At 35.0% G+C, this 19,930-nt stretch overlaps 1 protein-coding gene across 2 annotated transcripts in view; it reads left to right on the top strand.

Moving 5' to 3' along the window:
* Positions 1 to 19,930, top strand: part of PPP2R5A (protein phosphatase 2 regulatory subunit B'alpha) — a 62,463-nt gene that overhangs the window by 16,262 nt on the left and 26,271 nt on the right. For both annotated transcript variants that reach the window (XM_077763183.1, XM_077763184.1), the window contains exons 2-3: positions 14,691 to 14,887; positions 17,922 to 18,023. In XM_077763183.1, coding sequence (XP_077619309.1) covers positions 14,691 to 14,887; positions 17,922 to 18,023 — 299 coding nt within the window. The remainder of the gene's footprint in view (positions 1 to 14,690; positions 14,888 to 17,921; positions 18,024 to 19,930) is intronic.

Here is a 19,930-nt window from a genome sequence, read left to right on the forward strand (position 1 = left end):
AGTCTTCCTACTTTGTTCTTTTCTTTCAAGACTGTTTTGGCTCTTCTGGCACATTTGCATGTGCAAAAGTTAGGTTATTGATTTGAGATTTTTATTTGTTTTTCTATAGGTATTTACAGCTGTAAATTCCCTTTTAAATACTTTTTAGCTGTATCCCAAATGTTTTGGTTTTTTGTGTCTTCATTTTCATTTGCCTCAAAATATTTCCTGATTTTCCTTTGGTATCTTTAATACATTAGTTATTTAAGAGTGTGTATGGTTTATTTTCTGCATATTTGTGAGTTTCCCAATTTGTTTTCTGTTACTGATTTATAATTTCATTCTCCATGGTCAGAGGGACATACTTTCTGTATTTCTATGTTTTCACTTTTTTTGAGGTTGGTTTTATGACTTGGCATGTGGCCTGTCCTAGAGACTGTTCCATGTGCACTTGAGAGTATGTATTCTGCTGTTGTTGGGTGAAGAATTCTATAGTATATATAAATTCTCTAGTGTTCTATAGAAGTCTGCTAGGTATGGTTAATTTATAGTGTTATCTAAGTCTTGTATTTCCTTGACTTCTGTCTAGTTGTTCTATCCATTATTAAAAGTGAGATATTATGGGGCGCCTGAGTGGCGCAGTTGATTAGGTATCTAACTCTTGATTTCAGCTTAGGTCATGATCTCATGGTTTCGTGAGTTTGAGCCCAGCGCCAGGCTTTGTGTTGACAATGTGGAGCTTGCTTGGGACTCTCTCCCCTCTCTCTCTGCCCCTCCCACTTGTGCGTGCTCTCTCTCTAAATAAACATTTTAAAATATTTGAAAAAATGATATCTTGAAGTTTTTCTTATTGTTGAAATGTCTGTTTCTTTCTTCATTTCTATTAGTTTTGCTTTATATATTTTGGAACTGTTAGTAGGTACACAAATTTTTGTAATTGTCACATGTTAGTCATGAATTGGCTCTTTTATCATAAAATGATTCTCTATCTCTAGTTTGTTTTAAAATCTGTTTATCTGATATCAGTATACCACTCTAGATTTCTTGTGTTTGTTTGCATGATATATCACTTTCTATCCTTTTATTTTCAGTCTATTTGTGTCTTTGAATCTGTGATTTATTTTGGGGAGATAGCATATAATTAGGTATTTTTTTATTCAGTTTGAAATCCCTGCCTTTTGATTGGATTGTTTAATCCATTTGTATTTAATGTTATTTGTTGATATAGTTGGATTTATGTCTGCCATTTTACTTTTTGTTTTGTGTGTCTCATGTCTTGTTTTATATTCTTCCTTTACTGCTTTCTTTAGTATTAGGTAAATATTTTTCAGAGCAGCATTTGTTGGTTTAATGATTTTTTTATCATTTTGAGTTTATTTTTAGTGGATGCCCTTGGGCTTATCATATATATACATATTAACTTACTGAGATCAACTTCAGATTTATATTCACTTATTTCCAGTGAGATATAGAAACATTACTTCTGCATTCATCTATTTCCTTTCCCTCCTTTCTTTGGCATTGTTATTCAGTTACATTTATTAATGTTACAAACCAAATAGTGTGTTAGTGTACTTATTACTTTACCATCATTAGTTAGTGATCCTTTACCCCCGTACATATTTGCTCCCACCCATCTCCTTTGTGCTTTTATTGGCAAATGTATTTTTATATATGGTAATAACCTAATTTTATTTTTATATATATATTTATATTACTTTATACGATGGTTTTTTTAAATCAGTTAAGAGAAAAAAATATGCATTTATGCTTACATAATTAACTTTACTGGAGCTCTTTGTGGTTTCTGTGTGGATTTGAATTACTTTCTGTGGTTACTTGCTTTCAGCCTGATGGAATTCCTTTAATGTTTCTTGTAAGGCAGTTTGGGTAGCCTCTCAGTTTTTGTTTATTTGGGAATGTCTTTATTTTGCCTTCATTTTTAACAGTTTTTTTTCATGTTTATTTTTGAGAGGGAGAGCATGTGAGCAGGGGAGGGGCAGAGAGAAAGGGAGACACAGAATCCAAGGCAGGCTCCAGGCTTTGAGCTGTCAGCACAGAGCCCAACATGGAACTCGAACTCACGAACCCATGAATGAGATCATGACCCGAGCCAAAGTCCGATGCTTAACCAGCTGAGCCATCCAGGTGCCTCTGCCTTCATTTCTGAAAGATAGCTTTGATGGATATAGGATTTGGGGTTGACAGGTTGTTTTGTTTGTTCTTTTTGAGCAGTTTGAGTATGTTACTCTGCTGTTTTCTAGCCTCTACTATTTCTACTGAGAAGTCAACTGTTCATCTTAGCCTTTGTAATTGACTAGTTGTTTTTCTTTTGCAGCTTTCAAGAATTTCTCCTTGTCTTTGACTTTCAGCGCTTCTATTATGGTATATCTGTGAATCTCCTTTGTATTTTTCCTTCTTAGAGTTTTTGAGTTTTCTGGGTGTGCAGTTTAGTGTTATTCTTAAATTTGGGAAGTTTTCAGTCATGATTTCTTCTAATATTTTTTATGCTTCTTTTCCTTTTGGTACTCCTGTTGTGTGTATGTGGTATACTCTGTGGTGTCCCACAGATCTTAGAAGTTGTGTGTTTTTTTAAATGTTTTTAAAATTTATTTTGAGAGAGAGTATGCATGAGTAGGGGAGGGGTAGAGAGAGGGAGAGACAGAGAGAAGTGAGAGAATCCCAAGCAGGGTTCTGTACTGTCAGTGCAGAGCACAATGTGGGGCTCAGTCTCACAGACTACAAGATCATGACCAGAGCCAAAATCAAGAGTCAGACACCTAACTCACTGAGCCACCCAGGCGCTCCTGAAGTTCTGTTCATTTTTATTCACTTTTTTTTTTTCTCTATTCAGATTTCATAATCTCTATCAATTTATCTTCAAACTTCCCTAATTCTTTCTTCTGCCAATTCACATCAGTTGAGTCATTCTAGTGAGTTTTTCATTTTGTTATTGTACTTCTCAGTGCAGAATCTTCGTTTCTCTCTTTTTTTGTAAAGTCTGTCTCTATTGATATCCTCTATTTAATGTGACATTGTCATAACTTCTTTACTTTAGTGATGGTTACCTTTAGTTCTTTATAGTTCTTTTAGTTCTTTTAGTTCTATAGTTCATTATACTATATGTATAATGGCTGCTTTGAAGTCACTTTCTCTTAAATCCAACATTCGGTTGCTCTCACAGGCTATTTCTATTGTCTCCTCTTTTTTCTCTTTGGTTATATGGTTCATACTTTCCTGTTCTTTGTGTATCTTGTAACTTTTTGTTGTTGACTGGACACTTTAGATAATATATTTAGTGTATTAAAGCAGTACAATACTGGGTACTCGTCCCATCCCTCAGAGCTTATTGTTGTTATTTATTTGTTTAGGGACTGGATCTAACTAATATTGTTCCTCAGAGGATGCAGCTTTAGGTATGCCAGTAGTCACCCTGAGATGAGAGTACTTTTGGCAGGGCTCTATGTTTTCCTAACCACACCCCCAACTTTAAATTCTGGTGACTTCCATCTTGTTTAATTGTTTTCAACAACGCTCTGGGCATAAATTGTTCTAATTTTTTTTTATTAATATAGTCAAATTCAGGCTTTTTGGAAGGAATAGTCCTGAGGTCAGTGTCTGATATTTGTTCTGACACCAGAGGGCTCCTCCAAGCTGTTTCTTTCCCTGGTATTCTGCAAACTAGCATACGAAAGCCTATTTTCTCAATGAATCTACAGATCTTCCAGTTGCCTTTCACTATAACCCACACTTTTTAAGAGCGCCTCTAACCTTGAACTTTTCTATGCTGTGTTACAAAAGAAGTCATTTCCTTTGGGAAGAGACATAACAGCCTTTTTATATCTTGCTTCTTCCCCTGGGCAAAATTTCTGAGTTAGGGCTTTGGAGCTGGAGATAGGGACATGCTTCTTTCTGAATGACACCCTACTTCAGGAGCTGAGCAGGAGGTCGAGAGGGAGCATTAGCCTGAGATCTTTTAGGCTTGCCTCTTCCAGCTTGGAAGTCCTTACATGCTAGGACTAAGGTAATGGCAGCTCCAGTATTCTCAGTGGTGCTACACCAAAGGTGGAGGCTCTGTCTCATGAGTGGAAGTTGGGCAAGAGAGGTGAGCCCCTCTTCTCAACTGCTCTGGCCCAGAACTTAAACTCAGTAATAGGTAGTTGTGGGCAGGGTGAGAAATGCCAGCATCATGCTCCTCACCTGAAGAAAGCTGCCTGATCAAGAGCTAGTAGTGAAAGGATCCTTGTGCTCTTGGCTGCCCCCCTCCAGAGTGAGTTTCCGCCTAGCTAAGCCGAGAGGAGAGACGGGTAGCAGTCTTTGTTCAGATACCACACATTCTTGCTGTTCTTAATAAATTTTCATAAGTATTCTTGGATAGATGATTCCTCATTTGCTGCTTGCCTTAAGGCTATTTCCAGAGGCTTTCAAAGTTTAAATATTATTTTCATCTTTTTCACTGGGGAGCAGGTCTGTGGAGCTTTTTACCTTGTCTTGCTAGAAGTTGAACTTCCTGTAGACTAAAATTTTAGCTTCTTTTGTAGTAATAATTAGTGCCTTTCCTTTATCTAGGAATTTGTAGCTTTCAAATATATAATCATGACAATACATTTGCAAACTTAAAGGAATTGGGAAAATCCCTTGAAATAAACAGCTTTCTGAAACTGACACAAGAAGAAACAAAAATCTAAACAAGTCTTATACCTATTTAGTTGAATCCTAATTAAGAACTGTGACAAGTGAGGTAAATGAGCGATGGGCATTAAAGAGGGCACTGTTGGGATGAGCACTGGGTGTTATATGTAAGTGATGAATCACTAGATTCTACTCCTGAAGGCAAGACTATACTGTATGTTATCTAACTTGAGAATTTAAAAAAAAAAAAAGAACCTTGACAAGAACATTACAACAACAAGATTACAGACCAGTATCCCTTATGAACTTAGATGCAAAAATATTATACAGAATATTTACAAATTGAATTTAACAACATACAAATAGGATGATACATCATGGTCATGGGGTACTTGTGCTAGAATCCAAGATTGCTTTTACATTCAACAATGACTTGCTATGTAAGCAGAATAAACAAGTTGTATCATCACTTTAATGTAAGTAGAAAAATTGAAATTCCTTCCCTGTATAGTTCCTTCCTCTCTAGTATTTTAACATGCAGATTCCAGCCATTTCATTAGCCCTGATTTCTACTTTGTATTTAGCTCAGTAAGCCTGCTTGCTATTTTGAGACTTCTCCCTCTGGTGCAGTCTGGAAAGTGCTAATAGAGAGCTTATGTGATTGTGAGCTCACTCTGTTTCCCTTCTCTTAAGGATCACAGTCCCATATTGTATGTTTTCCGACATCTGAAAACAGTTATCTCACATATTTTGCCCAGATTTTAGTAGTTTACAGAGGAAAGTGTAGTCTGCTAGAAACAACAGTGTTGCCCACACTTTTTGACATTTTTGAATCCAATAGGTATGGAATGGTGTATTTTGCACATAAATTCATATATATGGTTTATACATATTTACATTTTTCTGCTTTCCAGTGCGGTTGTATGTCTTTCCATATGTTTATTGATCATTTATGTTTCATGTGCCCTTTTCTATAGTTATGTCTTTTTCTTATCGATTTATAGATGTTCTTTTGTGCATTCTGGATGCCAGTCCAGCGTTGGTTATAAAATTAAACATTTTGCACTTTACCTAATCATATTTAGTCTTTTAGTTTTCTAAAAGAATTAATTTTTATAAATGGTGTGAGGGAGGGATCTAGGTTTTTTTCCATATGAATAACCAGTGGTCCTAGAATAATTTATTAAATTTAAAAAATTCGCTACTGAGATTTAAAAAGCCCAACTCTATTCTATATTAATTTTATGTATATGTATACTAATACGTTCCTAGGTATCTTATTTTTTTCAATCCAGTGGTCTTTTTGTCTATGCCTGCCCCAAATCTTGTAGTCTTAATTACTATATGTAGTAAGGTTAGTCTTCCCTTCTTCATTTTCTTAAATATCAGCTTGGCTATTCTTGGCTCTTCATTTTTCCTGATGAATTTTAAAAGCAACTCTTCAGGTTCCAACAAAACACCCTGTCAATTGAGTGCAGAATCATGTTGCAATCCAGAATGCTTTCTCTGTATAGATTCATTGGGGAAGATGTCTTCTCATCCATGAATAATGGTATATCTCTACTATATATTTCTTTTATATATTTCATAAAAGTTTTGTAATTTTCTTCATAAAAGTCGTTCTTGTCTTTTGTTCGATCTCTCAAATTACTTGCCCCTGGAATCCAGTCACCATATTGTGAGGAAGCTGAGGCCCCATGGAGAGGCCACATGTGGGGCTTCTGGCACTAGCCCCTGCTAGACTTTCATTCAGAAGCCTGAATTAACTATCAGACATATGAGTGATTTAGCCTTCACAGGATTCTCCCTCTTAGTTTTCTAGATTTCTAGCTGAGAGACCTTAGACATCATGGAACAGAGATAAGTTGTCCCTGCTGTGTTCTATCTGAATCTCTGACTCAAAGAAACTGTGATAGATACTAATCATTGTTTTAAGCCACTAAATTTGGAATGATTTGTTACTAAGCAATAGAAAATTAAAACACCAAACATCATTCTGATAATGATTTGGCTTCTCCTGTAGGTCTGCCTAAGGAACACATAACTGGAATATTCTAACATGGTACATGGAGGAATAATTTCTCATCCTAAATTAATAAATTGGCATTTTTTACTAAATCATGAAGTTGGTTAACTTACATTTGTACTGTGTATGATAAAAAGTAACCATGTATCTGAGTATATAAGACAGAGGAATAGACTCAAGACCTTAACTTACAGATATCTTGATTTAGTGGTACAGTTTTCCTAAATAAGTTTCACAAACTGACACTAAAGAGTATAGTTAAAACTTTTCTTACCACATTTTCTTAAAGTTAATAATTTAATCTTCAAAATTTTTTTACAAAGTTTGCTAATATTTTTTTGAGAATATTGTAAGTTCGAGCCCCACGTCAGGCTCTGGGCTGACAACTCTGAGCCTGGAGCCTGCTTCGGATTCTGTGTGTCTTCCTCTCTCTGCCCTCCCCTGCTCACGCTCTGTCTCTCTGTTTCTCAAAAACAAATGTTAAAAAAAAATTAGAATAAAGGAAGTTTTATAAATGATGGTATTAAGTTAAAATATCTTAGTTCAGGGGATATAGTCATGTTTAATGGCTCTGGTAGACTTGAAATCCTTTGGCTAAAGTTTTTTCTCATTGGTTAGTGTTTAAGTGGGCACTGTCTTTATTTGCTTCTGAAGAGGATGAAGAATAATGATGGTAGAGTGCATTCCAACCAGTGCATATAAAACAGAAAATTTCAAGGATCAGTATAAATGGAACATGGGATATAAAAGGGGGAAGTAATGGGAAATGAAGTTGAAAAGGTGGTGCCACTCAATTTCTCCTCCTCTTCTTTCAACCTCAACCTTAGTTATCTTTACATTACATTTTTAAGATTGGTAACATTTTCTATACTGTAGTTAAAGATTTCTGTAAATTGTAATTCTTAATGTTGAAAGTCAGTGAAGGTTTATGTTGTTGAGTATATAAGCTTCAGAGCCAAATAATGTAATTACATTTCCTTATATAGTTTTTTTTTTTAGTATTTCCTGGAGTTTCTAATTGTGTCTCTTTTTCTTTCCTTGTATGTTTAACATACTCTTTAAGTTCTTCAGTTTTCCATGTAATACGATATCCTATTGATCTTCCTGTGGCATCACTCTCATGGGTCTTTATTCCTCCTGTTCTCAATGGCTCAGTTGCTCTCTAGGACTTTACTGCTTTTCCGGATTGATTTTTCTATTCCTAGATTCCATTTTCTCTTTTTCCTTTATTGCTGCATCATGTCCTCAGGTTATTTCTTAAGAAAGGTTGTGAAGGGAGTGCCAGGGTGGCTCAGTCGGTTAAGTGTCCGACTTCGGCTCAGGTCATGATCTCCCGGCTTGTGGGTTTGAGCCCCGCGTCGGGCTCTGTGCAGCTCAGAGCCTGGAACCTGCTTCAGATTCTGTGTCTCTTTCTCTCTCTGACCCTCCCCTGCTCACGCTGTGTGTGTGTGTCTCTCTCTCTCAGAAATAAATAAAAACATTAAAAAAAAAAAAAAAATTTTGTGAAGGTGGTAAGTTTTCCAAGTGTTTGTATATCTGAAAATGCCCTTATTGAATCCTTATACTTATTGATTGTTGGCTAGTTACACAGTTCTAGATTGACATTAGAATTTGAATAATATATCTCCTTTGTCTTCTTGCATCACCTTTGCTGAGAAGAAATCTAATGGATATCAGCCTCTGGTTCTTTTGTGAGTTAATTAAAAAAAACTCTTTTTATTAGTTTTGAGAGGGAAAGAAAGACAGAGTGTGAGCAAGGGAGGGGCCAAGAGAGGGAAACAGAGAATCTGAAGCAGGCTCCAGGCTCCCAGGTGTCAACACAGAGTCCAGCGCAGGGCTCAAATTCACAAACCGCAAGATTATGACCTGAGCAGAAGTCAGGTGCTCAACTGACTGACCCGCCCAGGTACCCCAACTTTTTTTTTTTTAATTTGGAAGTGTTTAGTCTTTCCTCCTGAGCATTTGAAATTTCAAAGTGATATGCTAAATTAACCCATTGTTTGGTGTCTTTTTTTTTCTGTTTATTTAGTTTACCTTCATGTTTCAAGGCTTTACTTGAATGTCTTGTGATCCTTTGTTTTCTGTTAATATTAGTGAATTTTTAAAAATCACTTTAGAAGTTGGATGGGGGTTCATTCACTGCCTGCTTTTGTTTAGAGTAATTGGTCATGGAACTAACTAGTAAAAACTAGAATTTTTCTCTGGGACGATTAAGTTTCTTTGGGAAGCACCCCCCCCCCCTTTTTTTTTTTGCCTGGGGCCTGAATGCTTGACCGACTTTTGGATTGAGATGGTGAGATGGTAGACTGTTCAGTACACACAGATTTATATAATCCCCTATTTTCAGCTCATGTCTTAATCTCATTCTCTATTTCACTAGGTATTTCTAATCCAAAATCCTGTGGGAACCTTATCTGTAATTCCCTGTTTATTCTAGACTGTGACTTCCTGCTTTTTGTCAGTTACCACTTCTTCATGGACTTTGAGTTTTCCAGAAATTTGTTGAAGTCTTTTGCCTAAAGCCCCATTCTTTCTCTGTTATTGTGGGTTTACACACACACACACACACACACACACACACACACACACACACACACACACACACCCCTACATAATTTTTGGTTTAGTCTTATTTAAAAACTTTTTTAATGTTTATTTATTTTTGAGAAAGAAAGAGAAAAAGTGTGAGCGAGGGAGGAGCAGAGACAGGGGGCATAGAATCCAAAGCAGACTCCAGGCTCTGAGTTGTCAGCACAGAGCCTGACATGGGACCGATCTTACAATGCCCTGAGATCATGACCTGAGCTGAACTCAGATGCTTAACAGACTAAGCCACCCAGGTGCCCCTAGTCTTATTTTAGAATAAAAGGGAAGAGATAAACAAATTTGCCATCTTTAACTAGTATGCATTGTAAATCTGTAAGTGGGTAAGGATTTAGAATATAGCTATTAGAGGAACAGTTGATAGGTATTTCAAAGACGATAGTCTTATATATACTTGTTCTTGCATTCTAGGTGATTTGAATCTTGTTTGCATTATGGATTTGTTTTGTGATCTTGGGCATGCTTTGTAGTGTGGTCTCTTAGAGTACTTTATATGTTGTAAAGCAGTCGTTCTCAAAATTTTTTTGACTGCTAACTATAATAAGAGACACATTTTACGGGGGGCACCTGGGTGGCTCAGTCAGTTAAGTGTCTGACTCTTGGTTTCAGCTCAGGTCATTATCTCATGGTTGGTGGGATCGAGCCCTATGTCGGGCTTCATGCTGGCAGCACGGAGCCTGCTTGGGAATCTCTCTCTGCCCCTCCCCTGCTCCTGCTGTCTGTGTCTCACTCAAAATAAATAAACTTAAAAAAATTTTTACTTTACAACTCAGTACTCACATACTTGAAACACATTGATATCTTACATATATTTTAAAATTCTAGTCATGACCCACTAAAATGATCTTACTACTCAGCAATAGGTTGCCATTCACACCTTGATAAACACTTCTCTAGAGCAGTATTTCTTTTTTTTCCTGATGTTTTGTTTTCTTCCAGTTTAGTTATTAATTTTGAGAGACAGCAGGGGAGAGGCAGAGAGAGAGGGAGAGAGAGAATCCCAAGCAGGCTCTAAGCTGGCAGCGCAGAGCTGAATGCTTAACTGGTAGAGCCACCCAGGTAGCCCTAGAGCAATATTTCTTAAAGTGTGAGCCAGCTATATATATACTTCATGTTGGGTGTTGAGAGAAAACTTAAGCATTCAGAAATAAATAGGGAAACCTAACAAGCTTTCGTGAGTTTTAAAAGTTGTATTAATGATTCTTCAAAGATGAAATGCCTCCCTTCCCTAGAATTGTCTTGATTCTCCTTCTGCCTAAGACCATGTAGGGACTTTTACAGTACTGAAATTTTTTAGTGGAATCAAATTTCAGTCATACCAAAATGGAAGAGTTAAGATGTACTTGAAAAACTCATCTTCCAGGCAAGTTTAAACCAGTTATGTATTTTGCAAGGCAAGGCACATCTGGTTTTTAGATAATTCCTTGATTTGTGCAGTTTTTCTTGTATCTTCCATAATTTTCATGCAGAGCTTGTTATATTGGAGATTTAGTAATGTTTTCTAGAAGAGCACTTTTAGGAAATTCTTAGCTCTGATGTTACTGAAAAGATAAACGTAAGCTGGTATTTTAGGTCATAATATTTCTAAATTGTAATCAAATTTCCTTGGCAATTTAAAGACTTAAGGCATTTGAATTGATACATTTAACATGATACACTATGATAATTACTGGTAATAATTGCTGGTCTGAATTGCTCCCAAGTAAATACTTAGGGAGATCAAAATATACCAAAAGGTTTATGAATAGGGACTCGGTTTTTCCCTTCGTTTAAATGGCAGTCCCCAGGCTCTTAAATACTCATCCTTTATTTGTTCCTGATTTATTTACAAATTTTAGAAGAAAGTAATAATCCACTTGAAATAGATACATATCAGGGGCACTTGCGTGGCTCAGTTGGTTGTGTCCACCTCTTGACCTCGGCTTTGGTAGGTCATGATCTCACCATTTGTGAGATAGAGTCCTACATTGGGCTTTGCACTGACCGTGAGGGATTCTCTCTCCTCTCTCTGTCCCTCTCCTGCTTGTGCATTCACTTTCTCTCTCTATCTCTCACTCACACACTCTGTCTCTAAATAAACTTAAAAAAAAGAAATATATACATGTTATCATTTCAAGAAGACCTGCTTTAAATTGCTTTAGCAAAAATTTGGGGTCTCATGTAAATTTCAAGTTGACTAAGCAAATACTGTGTTGCACTCAGGGGATGATGCATAACAATTACACTGTGTGAATCTACCATTCCAGTCGCTATATGATGTAGTACTATAAGGCGTTCTGAATTGTTCTGTGAACTTGTATATTTCCACAGGTGTTTTTATTTTTAAACCACTAAGTGAAATTCTCATAGAAGATGTCAGGGAATATTGCAGATAGAAAATCCTAAGGGAAAAAGCTATCACCATTGGAATTGGAATGGACATTATCCACATTGAAAATGGCAAATGGGTAATTAACATTAGCCTAGTAAAAATAACTAAGTCAGAACAATACATGATATTAGTGCCTAAGTGTTAGACATTGCCAAACTGAAACATCATTGAGTATAACAGACTTCAGTCAATGATGTAGATTTTGTCAGTACTTTTTACATTTAGCAAAGAGAATTATTATGCATTCTTTTTCTCACAAGTTGTCATTCATGTTTATGAAGTAGAGCCAAAATATAGTCTGATCTTTTTTCAACTTGTTGAAATATATTTTCTGCTTTTCTTTTTTTCTTATGAGAAAATTCAGTGTAAATTGTGTTTCAGAGAGATACCTAAGAGTTGGGACATAATAAACATCAACAAGTGCAAAATATTTCATAACTTGATGAAAGCCAATAATCATTTTCTCTTACTAGGATAACTACTATAAAAATGTTTTTAGCCTATGAAAAATGTTGTGTGTCATGAACCTAGCAGTTTGTAATCTCTTGAAGACAGGAAGTCATCTCCAACTTTCACAACTAAGGATTGTTTTTTGTTTTTATTTAAAAAATCATTTCAAAATATTTATTTTTGAAGGGGAGAGAGACAGAATGAGCGGGGGAGGGGCAGAGAGCGAGGGAGGTACAGAATCTGAAGCAGGCTCCAGGCTCTAAGCTGTCAGCACAGAGCCCGATGTGGGGTTCAAACCCACGAACTGTGAGATCGTGACCTGAGCCAGAGTCAGATGCTTAACTGACTGAGCCACCCACGTGCCCCAGAACTAAGGATTGTTTGGAAAGTTTAAATTAGGTGTAAGTGGGAAAAGATTTTTTCTTTTATCTAAAACCTAAAAAAAAATTGAGGACTGGAAATGTCTATTTTAACTCAGAGCCAAAGTAGTTGAAATGTTAACTGTTTTCTAAATATTTCTAATGTTTGGGAAGATCCAGATGTGACCTGTCCCATTTAAGCATTAAGTAATATTGAGATAAAATTCAAGAGAATAAAAAAATAAATTCAAATAAATTTTTAGGTTAAGAAGCCATGAAAAAACATTAATTTTTCTCTAGAGAGTTAGGTGCCCAGAAAATGAAACTTTTTTTTTGGTAACATATTCCTGAATACTATTTGCCAGTCCTAAAAATCATTTGTGTCTTCTAACATGTTAGCCAGAAGCTACTAGCCTGTGATATAAGAGATGAATGCCTTCCATTTATATTCCACTTTGAAATATATTCACTCAACTTCATGATCATTATCTAATTTAATCCATTTAAATCACCATCAAGGTAGGTTATTGATAAAAATGGTCATTGCTATGAGTGAAACATAGGGGAGGAAATCTGATAAGGTATATCAATCAGGTAGGGAAAAGAGTGAGCAGACACATAGCCTTTGGGGAACAAGAAAGGGAGTGATTTCATGTTGAGTTGGTAGCGGGAGGAAAAAGAGAATTAGTTAGGACTGGACCATGTATTGAAATGGGATATTGTATGAGTTTGTATTACTAAAGGAAAAAATAGCTTTAAAATGCTTTAAAACTCTGTTAGAACGGAGTTAGCTTGAAAGGTATGATACCTATTTCCCATATATTCTCCATCAGTATGATGGAATTTAATTATATATAAAGATCTAATATATGTTATAATAGAGATATAAGGTTATACAATGAAGATTTAGATATCTTTATAAGTAGATAAAGGCATTACTGAGTAACTGAGACAATTTATGGGGATTTCCTGTACAGTATGAGTTGAAAAGGATTCTTATAGCTCAAATAATCACCCTTCTCTAGTGTGTAACACATACCAAATCTAATAAGTTGCATAATTGGGAAGCTTACAAAAAACAGAGCTATTCATCTTGTACTTTTTCAAATTAAGTATATTAAATGGATGCATATCTGATTTTTTAAAATTTAATCCCCCTACTCAAGAAACTTAAATAATTGAGCTAATTGAAAGTCCTTGTTTACAGATGTGAAAGTTCAGAATTGAAGTTTTGTTGTTTTTTGAATGTTGTAAACAAATGGATTTAGTACATTTGTTAGAATCAAATCAATGTAATATGTCCATATTTCTGTAAATAAGTAGACAGCAAAACAAGAAACATTTGCTGAATGACTATTGTGTGCCAGATACTGTGCTTGATAGAAGAGGTGGTGGTGTGTGGGGAGAGGGAGAGACAGAAATACAGTTAAAAACAATTGTTTCCTGTCTTTGGGGGCCTTGCAGTCTAGGAGTGTTGTACATGTAAAACATAATTGCCATATAGCACAAAAAATGTTACAGTAGAGATACATACCTAAGATACATTTGGGTAAAAGTGGATTAACCAGTTTAGCTTTAGTGTCCTAGAGTTTCTGAGGGGAGTATGTTTCCGCTGAAACGTAATAAATGGGGAGGGTTCCCAGGGTGAGAATGTGGAAAAGAGCATTCCAGGCAAAAGAAATCTTCACAAGTTGAGGCAATATGGTTTAACCATATTGAGTACATGCTGGAAAGTGTTGAGAGATGATTGATGACAATAGGCAGCTGAATTTTGTATACAATCCTGAGAAGTTTGAGTTTCAATTTGTAATTTTTGGAGAATTATTGAGAAGTATTGGGTGTGATCAGATTGTTTCTCCTTGTAGTGCAATTTTAGCTTTTGAGGTATTTTAGAAGCTAAATCAGGAATTGTAATAGTTATGGTGCAGGTAGGAGGAGCAGTTAGGTTATCACTGCTGTAATTTAGATGATAGATGATGAGGGTAATTAAAATGGCAGTGAGAATGACAGATATGTTAAACATAATCAGTAATCTATAATGATTGATTAGGGGTAGTAAGAAAGGAAGAAAAGTCCATTATGGATCCTGGTTTCTGGCATGAATGATGAGGTTAGGTGGGTGAATTTCTCATCATTTTTTCCCCCTCACTAGACTTTTGAGAGAAGCTTTTTATTTTATGTGTGTGAATAGCATCTCTAAAATTAATGAGCATATTAAAGTAACTTCTGAGTAGGTTATTTCTAAGTTTTTCTTTATTTTTATTTATAGATGCCACTTCCAATGAACAACAAGAGCTATTCTGTCAGAAGTTGCAGCAGTGTTGTATACTGTTTGATTTCATGGACTCTGTTTCAGACTTGAAGAGCAAAGAAATTAAAAGGGCAACACTGAATGAACTGGTTGAGTATGTTTCAACTAATCGTGGTGTAATTGTTGAATCAGCGTATTCTGATATAGTAAAAATGGTAAGCCTTCTAGACTTAAGTTCCTCAGATTTCTATAAATTCAAGTAAGATCTGAGGTGTAATTATGAATTACCTGAGACTAATTTTTAATAAATAGACAATAATCAGTGTACTCAAAACAATGTTTTTAAAATAGTCCATTTGAAAGATTATCCATTCATTCCACTGATGCTGTCATTGCTTATATTAGTTTGAAAATTCAATAGCCACACTGGTGGCTGTCATATTGTATAGTGTAGATCTAGAGCTTAAGAGAAACCTGTAGGCTTAAGATTGTACAGATTAATAAGTAATTAATGTCATAGAGCTGAATTGTCACTAAGGGAGAATGTCTAAAGTGCAAAGAGAGAAGACTAATGAAAAACTATGGGACTCTCCACATTTCAGCAGTGGGTAAAGGAGTCAGGTCTAAAAATATGTATTTATTTAGACTATTTTAATGTATTAATGTATTTATAGATTCTATAGCACTTGAATTTTAATAAAAACTCAGGACCTTTAAGAAGTTAAGTAACGTACATAAGTGAAAAATCTCTGAAAACTAAATTAACTGCCAACTTTATTAAGGTAAGGTTGTTTAGGATACTGTTTATTAATAATTCAACCTTATTTTTCATCAAACAGTAAAGTTTGTAAAACTTTAAAAACCGTAAAAAAAAAAACAGTAAAAAAAATTAGTTGGAGTATTCAAGAGTCACTGAAGTCATAATTGAAGTTTAAATGTTACCAGGGTATATAGAACGTTATAGCAAGTATAATTTGTAGTTGTCTTCATTTCCCTCCCCTTGCCTAATATATGTTCTGGGGGAAGAACAAAATGTATAGAAAGTTTAATTTGGCCCTGTTACACCAGTTGAGTTTTCTTTCATCACATTATACTAGAAAATTTTGGTTCAGTTTTTTGTTTGCTTTTTAAAAGTTTTCTTTGTTTTTTTTTTTTTAATGAAAATAAAAGCCTTAAAGAAGTTTTAAAGAGTAGCTATACAGGGAGCATTGATCAAAATGAAGTTGGCTTCCCTAAACTCTCAATAGACTATAAAAATTAAGTGATAGTTTGAAAACAAGTATTGAATACTGATAAACTCATTTTGTTTTTCGTTTTGTGTTTATCATTTAAAATACGTTCAGGGGAAAAACAGTATTTCCATTTTACTGATTTCAAAGGGTTTATATTCAGAAAATTTTCAAATCCTGGAAAAAGGTACTTTATTTTAATCTCTGTAAAGTTACTGACTTGGGTGCCTGCTAGCTCAGTTGGTAGAACATGCAACTTTTGATCTTAGGGTTGTGAGTTCGAGTGCATGTAAAGATTACCTAAAGCTGTCAAATATTTAGATATTGAAAGTACTCAAATGTTTGGGTCAATTTATTCTGTACTAATAAATTCTGGGAGTTATTTCTTTTTCCAAGAAAAAAGGTGTGTATGCTTTGTCTTTTTTTTTTTTTAACTTATGGGTACTTAATTTCTCGATAAGCGTGAAGCCAACTCACCCTCTTGGCCCTATAAAGCTCTTAAGTATACTTATTATATAGTTAATTTTATTGGTGGCAACAAGGTTAATGTTTTTTTACTACCAAGAATAAGTATGATCTCAAAGGCAAATTATGCCCTCTGAATGAGACATCTTTCCTTTTCAAGTTTTATCTGTGACTTTCTACCATTCTTTGTGAAATTGATACCTGTCAAACTCTTTATTGGTTCCGCCCTTATGTACTGGCATTGAGTTCTAGCAGATCAAATTCTAGGTTATTACTTTCTAAGTCTTTTGGTTTTAGTAATTGACTGTAAGCAGTTATTTGGCTAAGCATAGATGCCACTTCATAAGCATAGTTGGAAATTTGCACCACCTACAACCTCTTGTCTCATCCTTTATTCCCCAACTAGTTTATCTCACGTGACCAACTCTTTAATAGTATGGCCTTAAGTGTTTGCTAAACCATGTGGTTTCTCAGTTGTTGTTCATCATTCTTCAAAGATTAGCACCACAGTCTAACCTTTGCTAGAGAAAAAAGATGTGTTAGTTTACCTTGGTGCTAAGACAGTGTGAATAATGAAATTATAAATACTGTTATTTCACTGAATCTGAAATGAAGAATCTCAACATTCTGATTTTAGAGAGATTAATTTGTTTTGTTTTGTTTTGTTTTGTTTTGTTTAAAGAGGCTCAGGGGCACCTGGGTGGCTCAGTCGGTTAAGTGTACGACTTCAGCTCAGGTCATGATCTCACGGTTTGTGAGTTCAAGCCCTGCATCGTGCTTTCTGCTGACAGTGCGGAGCCTGCTTGGGATTCTCTCTCTCTCTCTCTCTCTCTCTCTGTCTCTCCCCCCTTCCCTTTCTCTTTCTCTTTCTCTCTTTCTCTTTCTCTTTCTCTTTCTCTTTCTCTTTCTCTTTCTCTTTCTCTTTCTGCCCCTCCCCAGGTTGTGCTCTCTCTCTCTCAAAAATAAATAAACATTAAAAAAATAAAAATTAAAAAGGCTCAGGATAAAATACATTAAATCACCAGAGGGATATGTCCATAATAGCAGTGAGGGTATTCTACCCTCCTTTCCCTCTTTCTCAGTGTGGTGTGTATGTATAGGAATGGAGATCTTTTATCAAACTCTTTTGGACTGTAAAGTAAGTAAATGGCTGGATTAGAATATGGAGGGAATTATGGAAAGATGAAATGGATCAAGTTATTGATAGGTAGACTTAGGAACTTTGTGCTTTTCTCCCCAGAATTCCTTCCTCCTCTTTTTTTTTTTTTTTGTAAATTTTCTGTTTAAGCAAAACTTGGAAATAACAACTTGTAATTTAAGGAAGATGAATCCAGAGGTAATCTGTAATCTGTAGTAAGTTGGCATCTGAAGAAGTCATAGTTATGGGATAGAGAAAAGAGAAACATCTCACTTCTTCATATCTTGATGAAGCTTATAGGTTTTGAACTAGGCTTATAGTCAAAACTTTTTTCTTAAAGTTATCTTTAAAATATTTCAGTTTACATTGTTTAGTTGTACAACAAAGAATATAAATCTAAATTCCTTTTCTTTACAGATCAGTGCTAACATCTTCCGTACTCTTCCTCCAAGTGATAATCCAGATTTTGATCCAGAAGAGGATGAACCCACACTTGAGGCCTCCTGGCCTCACATACAAGTATGAAATTTAATTATATATTGAAAATTACCTTTATGATATTCTGCTGAAATCATGGTGGGTCTCTTTTAGATCTTAGTGTCTGTGTAAAATATTTGACTTTTAGTATGTTTTCTTATCATTATTTTCTTTTCCCCCAAAATCGATTTCACTTTTTTTGAGATAAAATACACTTATCATTTAAACCATTTTAAAGTGTTCTGTTGAGTGACATTAACTACATTCACAATGCTGTGCAACCATTATCACTATCTAGTTCTAGAACTTTTTTATCACCAAATGGAAACCCCCTTCACATTAGCAGTCACTTCCCATTTTCCTATCCTCACAGTTCCTGACAACTCCTAATCTATTTTCTGTCTTTATGGATTTACCTGTTCTGAATATTTAAGTGAAATCATGTAATATATGGACTTGTATGTCTGGGTTCTTTAGCATAGTATTTTCAAGGTTCATCAATGTTGTTGCATGTGTCCATACCTCATTCTTTTTAATGATTGAATAATATTTCATTTTCTGGATATACCACATTTTATGTATCCATTAATCAATTGATAGATGTTTTGGCTTATTGTAATGAGAACTATTATGAACATTCATGTACAGGTTTTTGTTTTAACATGTTTCCCATAAATTTTGATAAGTTGTGTTTTTGTTTTCATTCACCTCAAAATATTTTCTAATTTTCCTGTGATTTCTTCTTTATTAATAAGGAATGTGTTTAATTTCTGTATGTTTGTGACTGCCACATTTCTTTCTGTTACTAATTTCTAATTATTTCATTGTAGTTGGGGAATATACTTTGAATGTCTTCAATCCATGTAAGCTTATTGAGGCTTTTAGTAGGGCCTAACATACAGTATATTCTGGAGAATGTTTCATGTGTGCTTGAGAAGAATGTGTATTCTGTTGTTGGGTAGAGCATTCTGTAGAAATCTGTTAGGTCAGTCTACGGCCATACCACCCTGAACGTGCCCGATCTCGTCTGATCTCGGAAGCTAAGCAGGGTCGGGCCTGGTTAGTACTTGGATGGGAGAAATCTGTTAGGTCTTATTGGTTTATAATGTTATTAAAGTCTTTTTCCTTGTTGATCTTTGATTTCTACTCATTATTGAAAGTAAGATACTGAAGTTTCTAACTATTATTGTTGAATTTTATATTTCTCTCTTCAGCTCTGTCAGGTTTTGCTTTATGTATTTCAGAACCCTATTATTAGCTGCTTATGTTTATAATTGTTATGTCTTATCTATGGATTGTCCTTATAATAACTCTAGGTGGTTTGTTTTGTCTGATATTAGCATAGGCACTCCAGCTCTCTCTTGGTTACTGTTTGCATGATATATCTTTTCCAATCCTTTTCCTTTTAATCAGTTCCTTTGAATATACATTTTGTCTTGATAAAGTTGGATCATGTTTTTGTAATCAGTTTTGACAGTCTCTGCCTTTTGACTGGACTGGAGTGTTTAATCAGTTTACATTTAATGTAATTGCAGATAAGTTAGGATTTACATCTGCCTAATAGAAATTTTGCTCTTTCTATATGTTGTATGCCTTTTTGCTTTCCTACTTCTCCATTACTGCCTTTTGTATTTGTTAGGGTGCCATTTTAATTCCCTTGTTTTTTTCAACGGAACTTTTTACTTTCTTAGTAGTTACCCTGGGGATTACAATTAGCATCTTAAAACAATCTGGTTTGGTTGAATACTAACTTAATTTCAGTAGTATAAAAAATTTTGATACAATATAACCTCCATTCCCTCCCCCACCTCCTTTGTGATATTATTTGTGGTATTCTTGTCATTGCCCACCAGTACAATTTTGTAATTATTGCTTTACGTGATTGTCTTGTAGAGCAGTAGAACAAATGAGTTATAAATAAAATACATTTATGCTTTTATATTATGTAT

Source organism: Crocuta crocuta, unplaced genomic scaffold, assembly GCF_008692635.1.
Source record: "Crocuta crocuta isolate KB4526 unplaced genomic scaffold, BGI_CrCroc_1.0 scaffold3, whole genome shotgun sequence".
In the NCBI taxonomy this organism is placed as follows: Eukaryota; Metazoa; Chordata; class Mammalia; order Carnivora; family Hyaenidae; genus Crocuta; species Crocuta crocuta.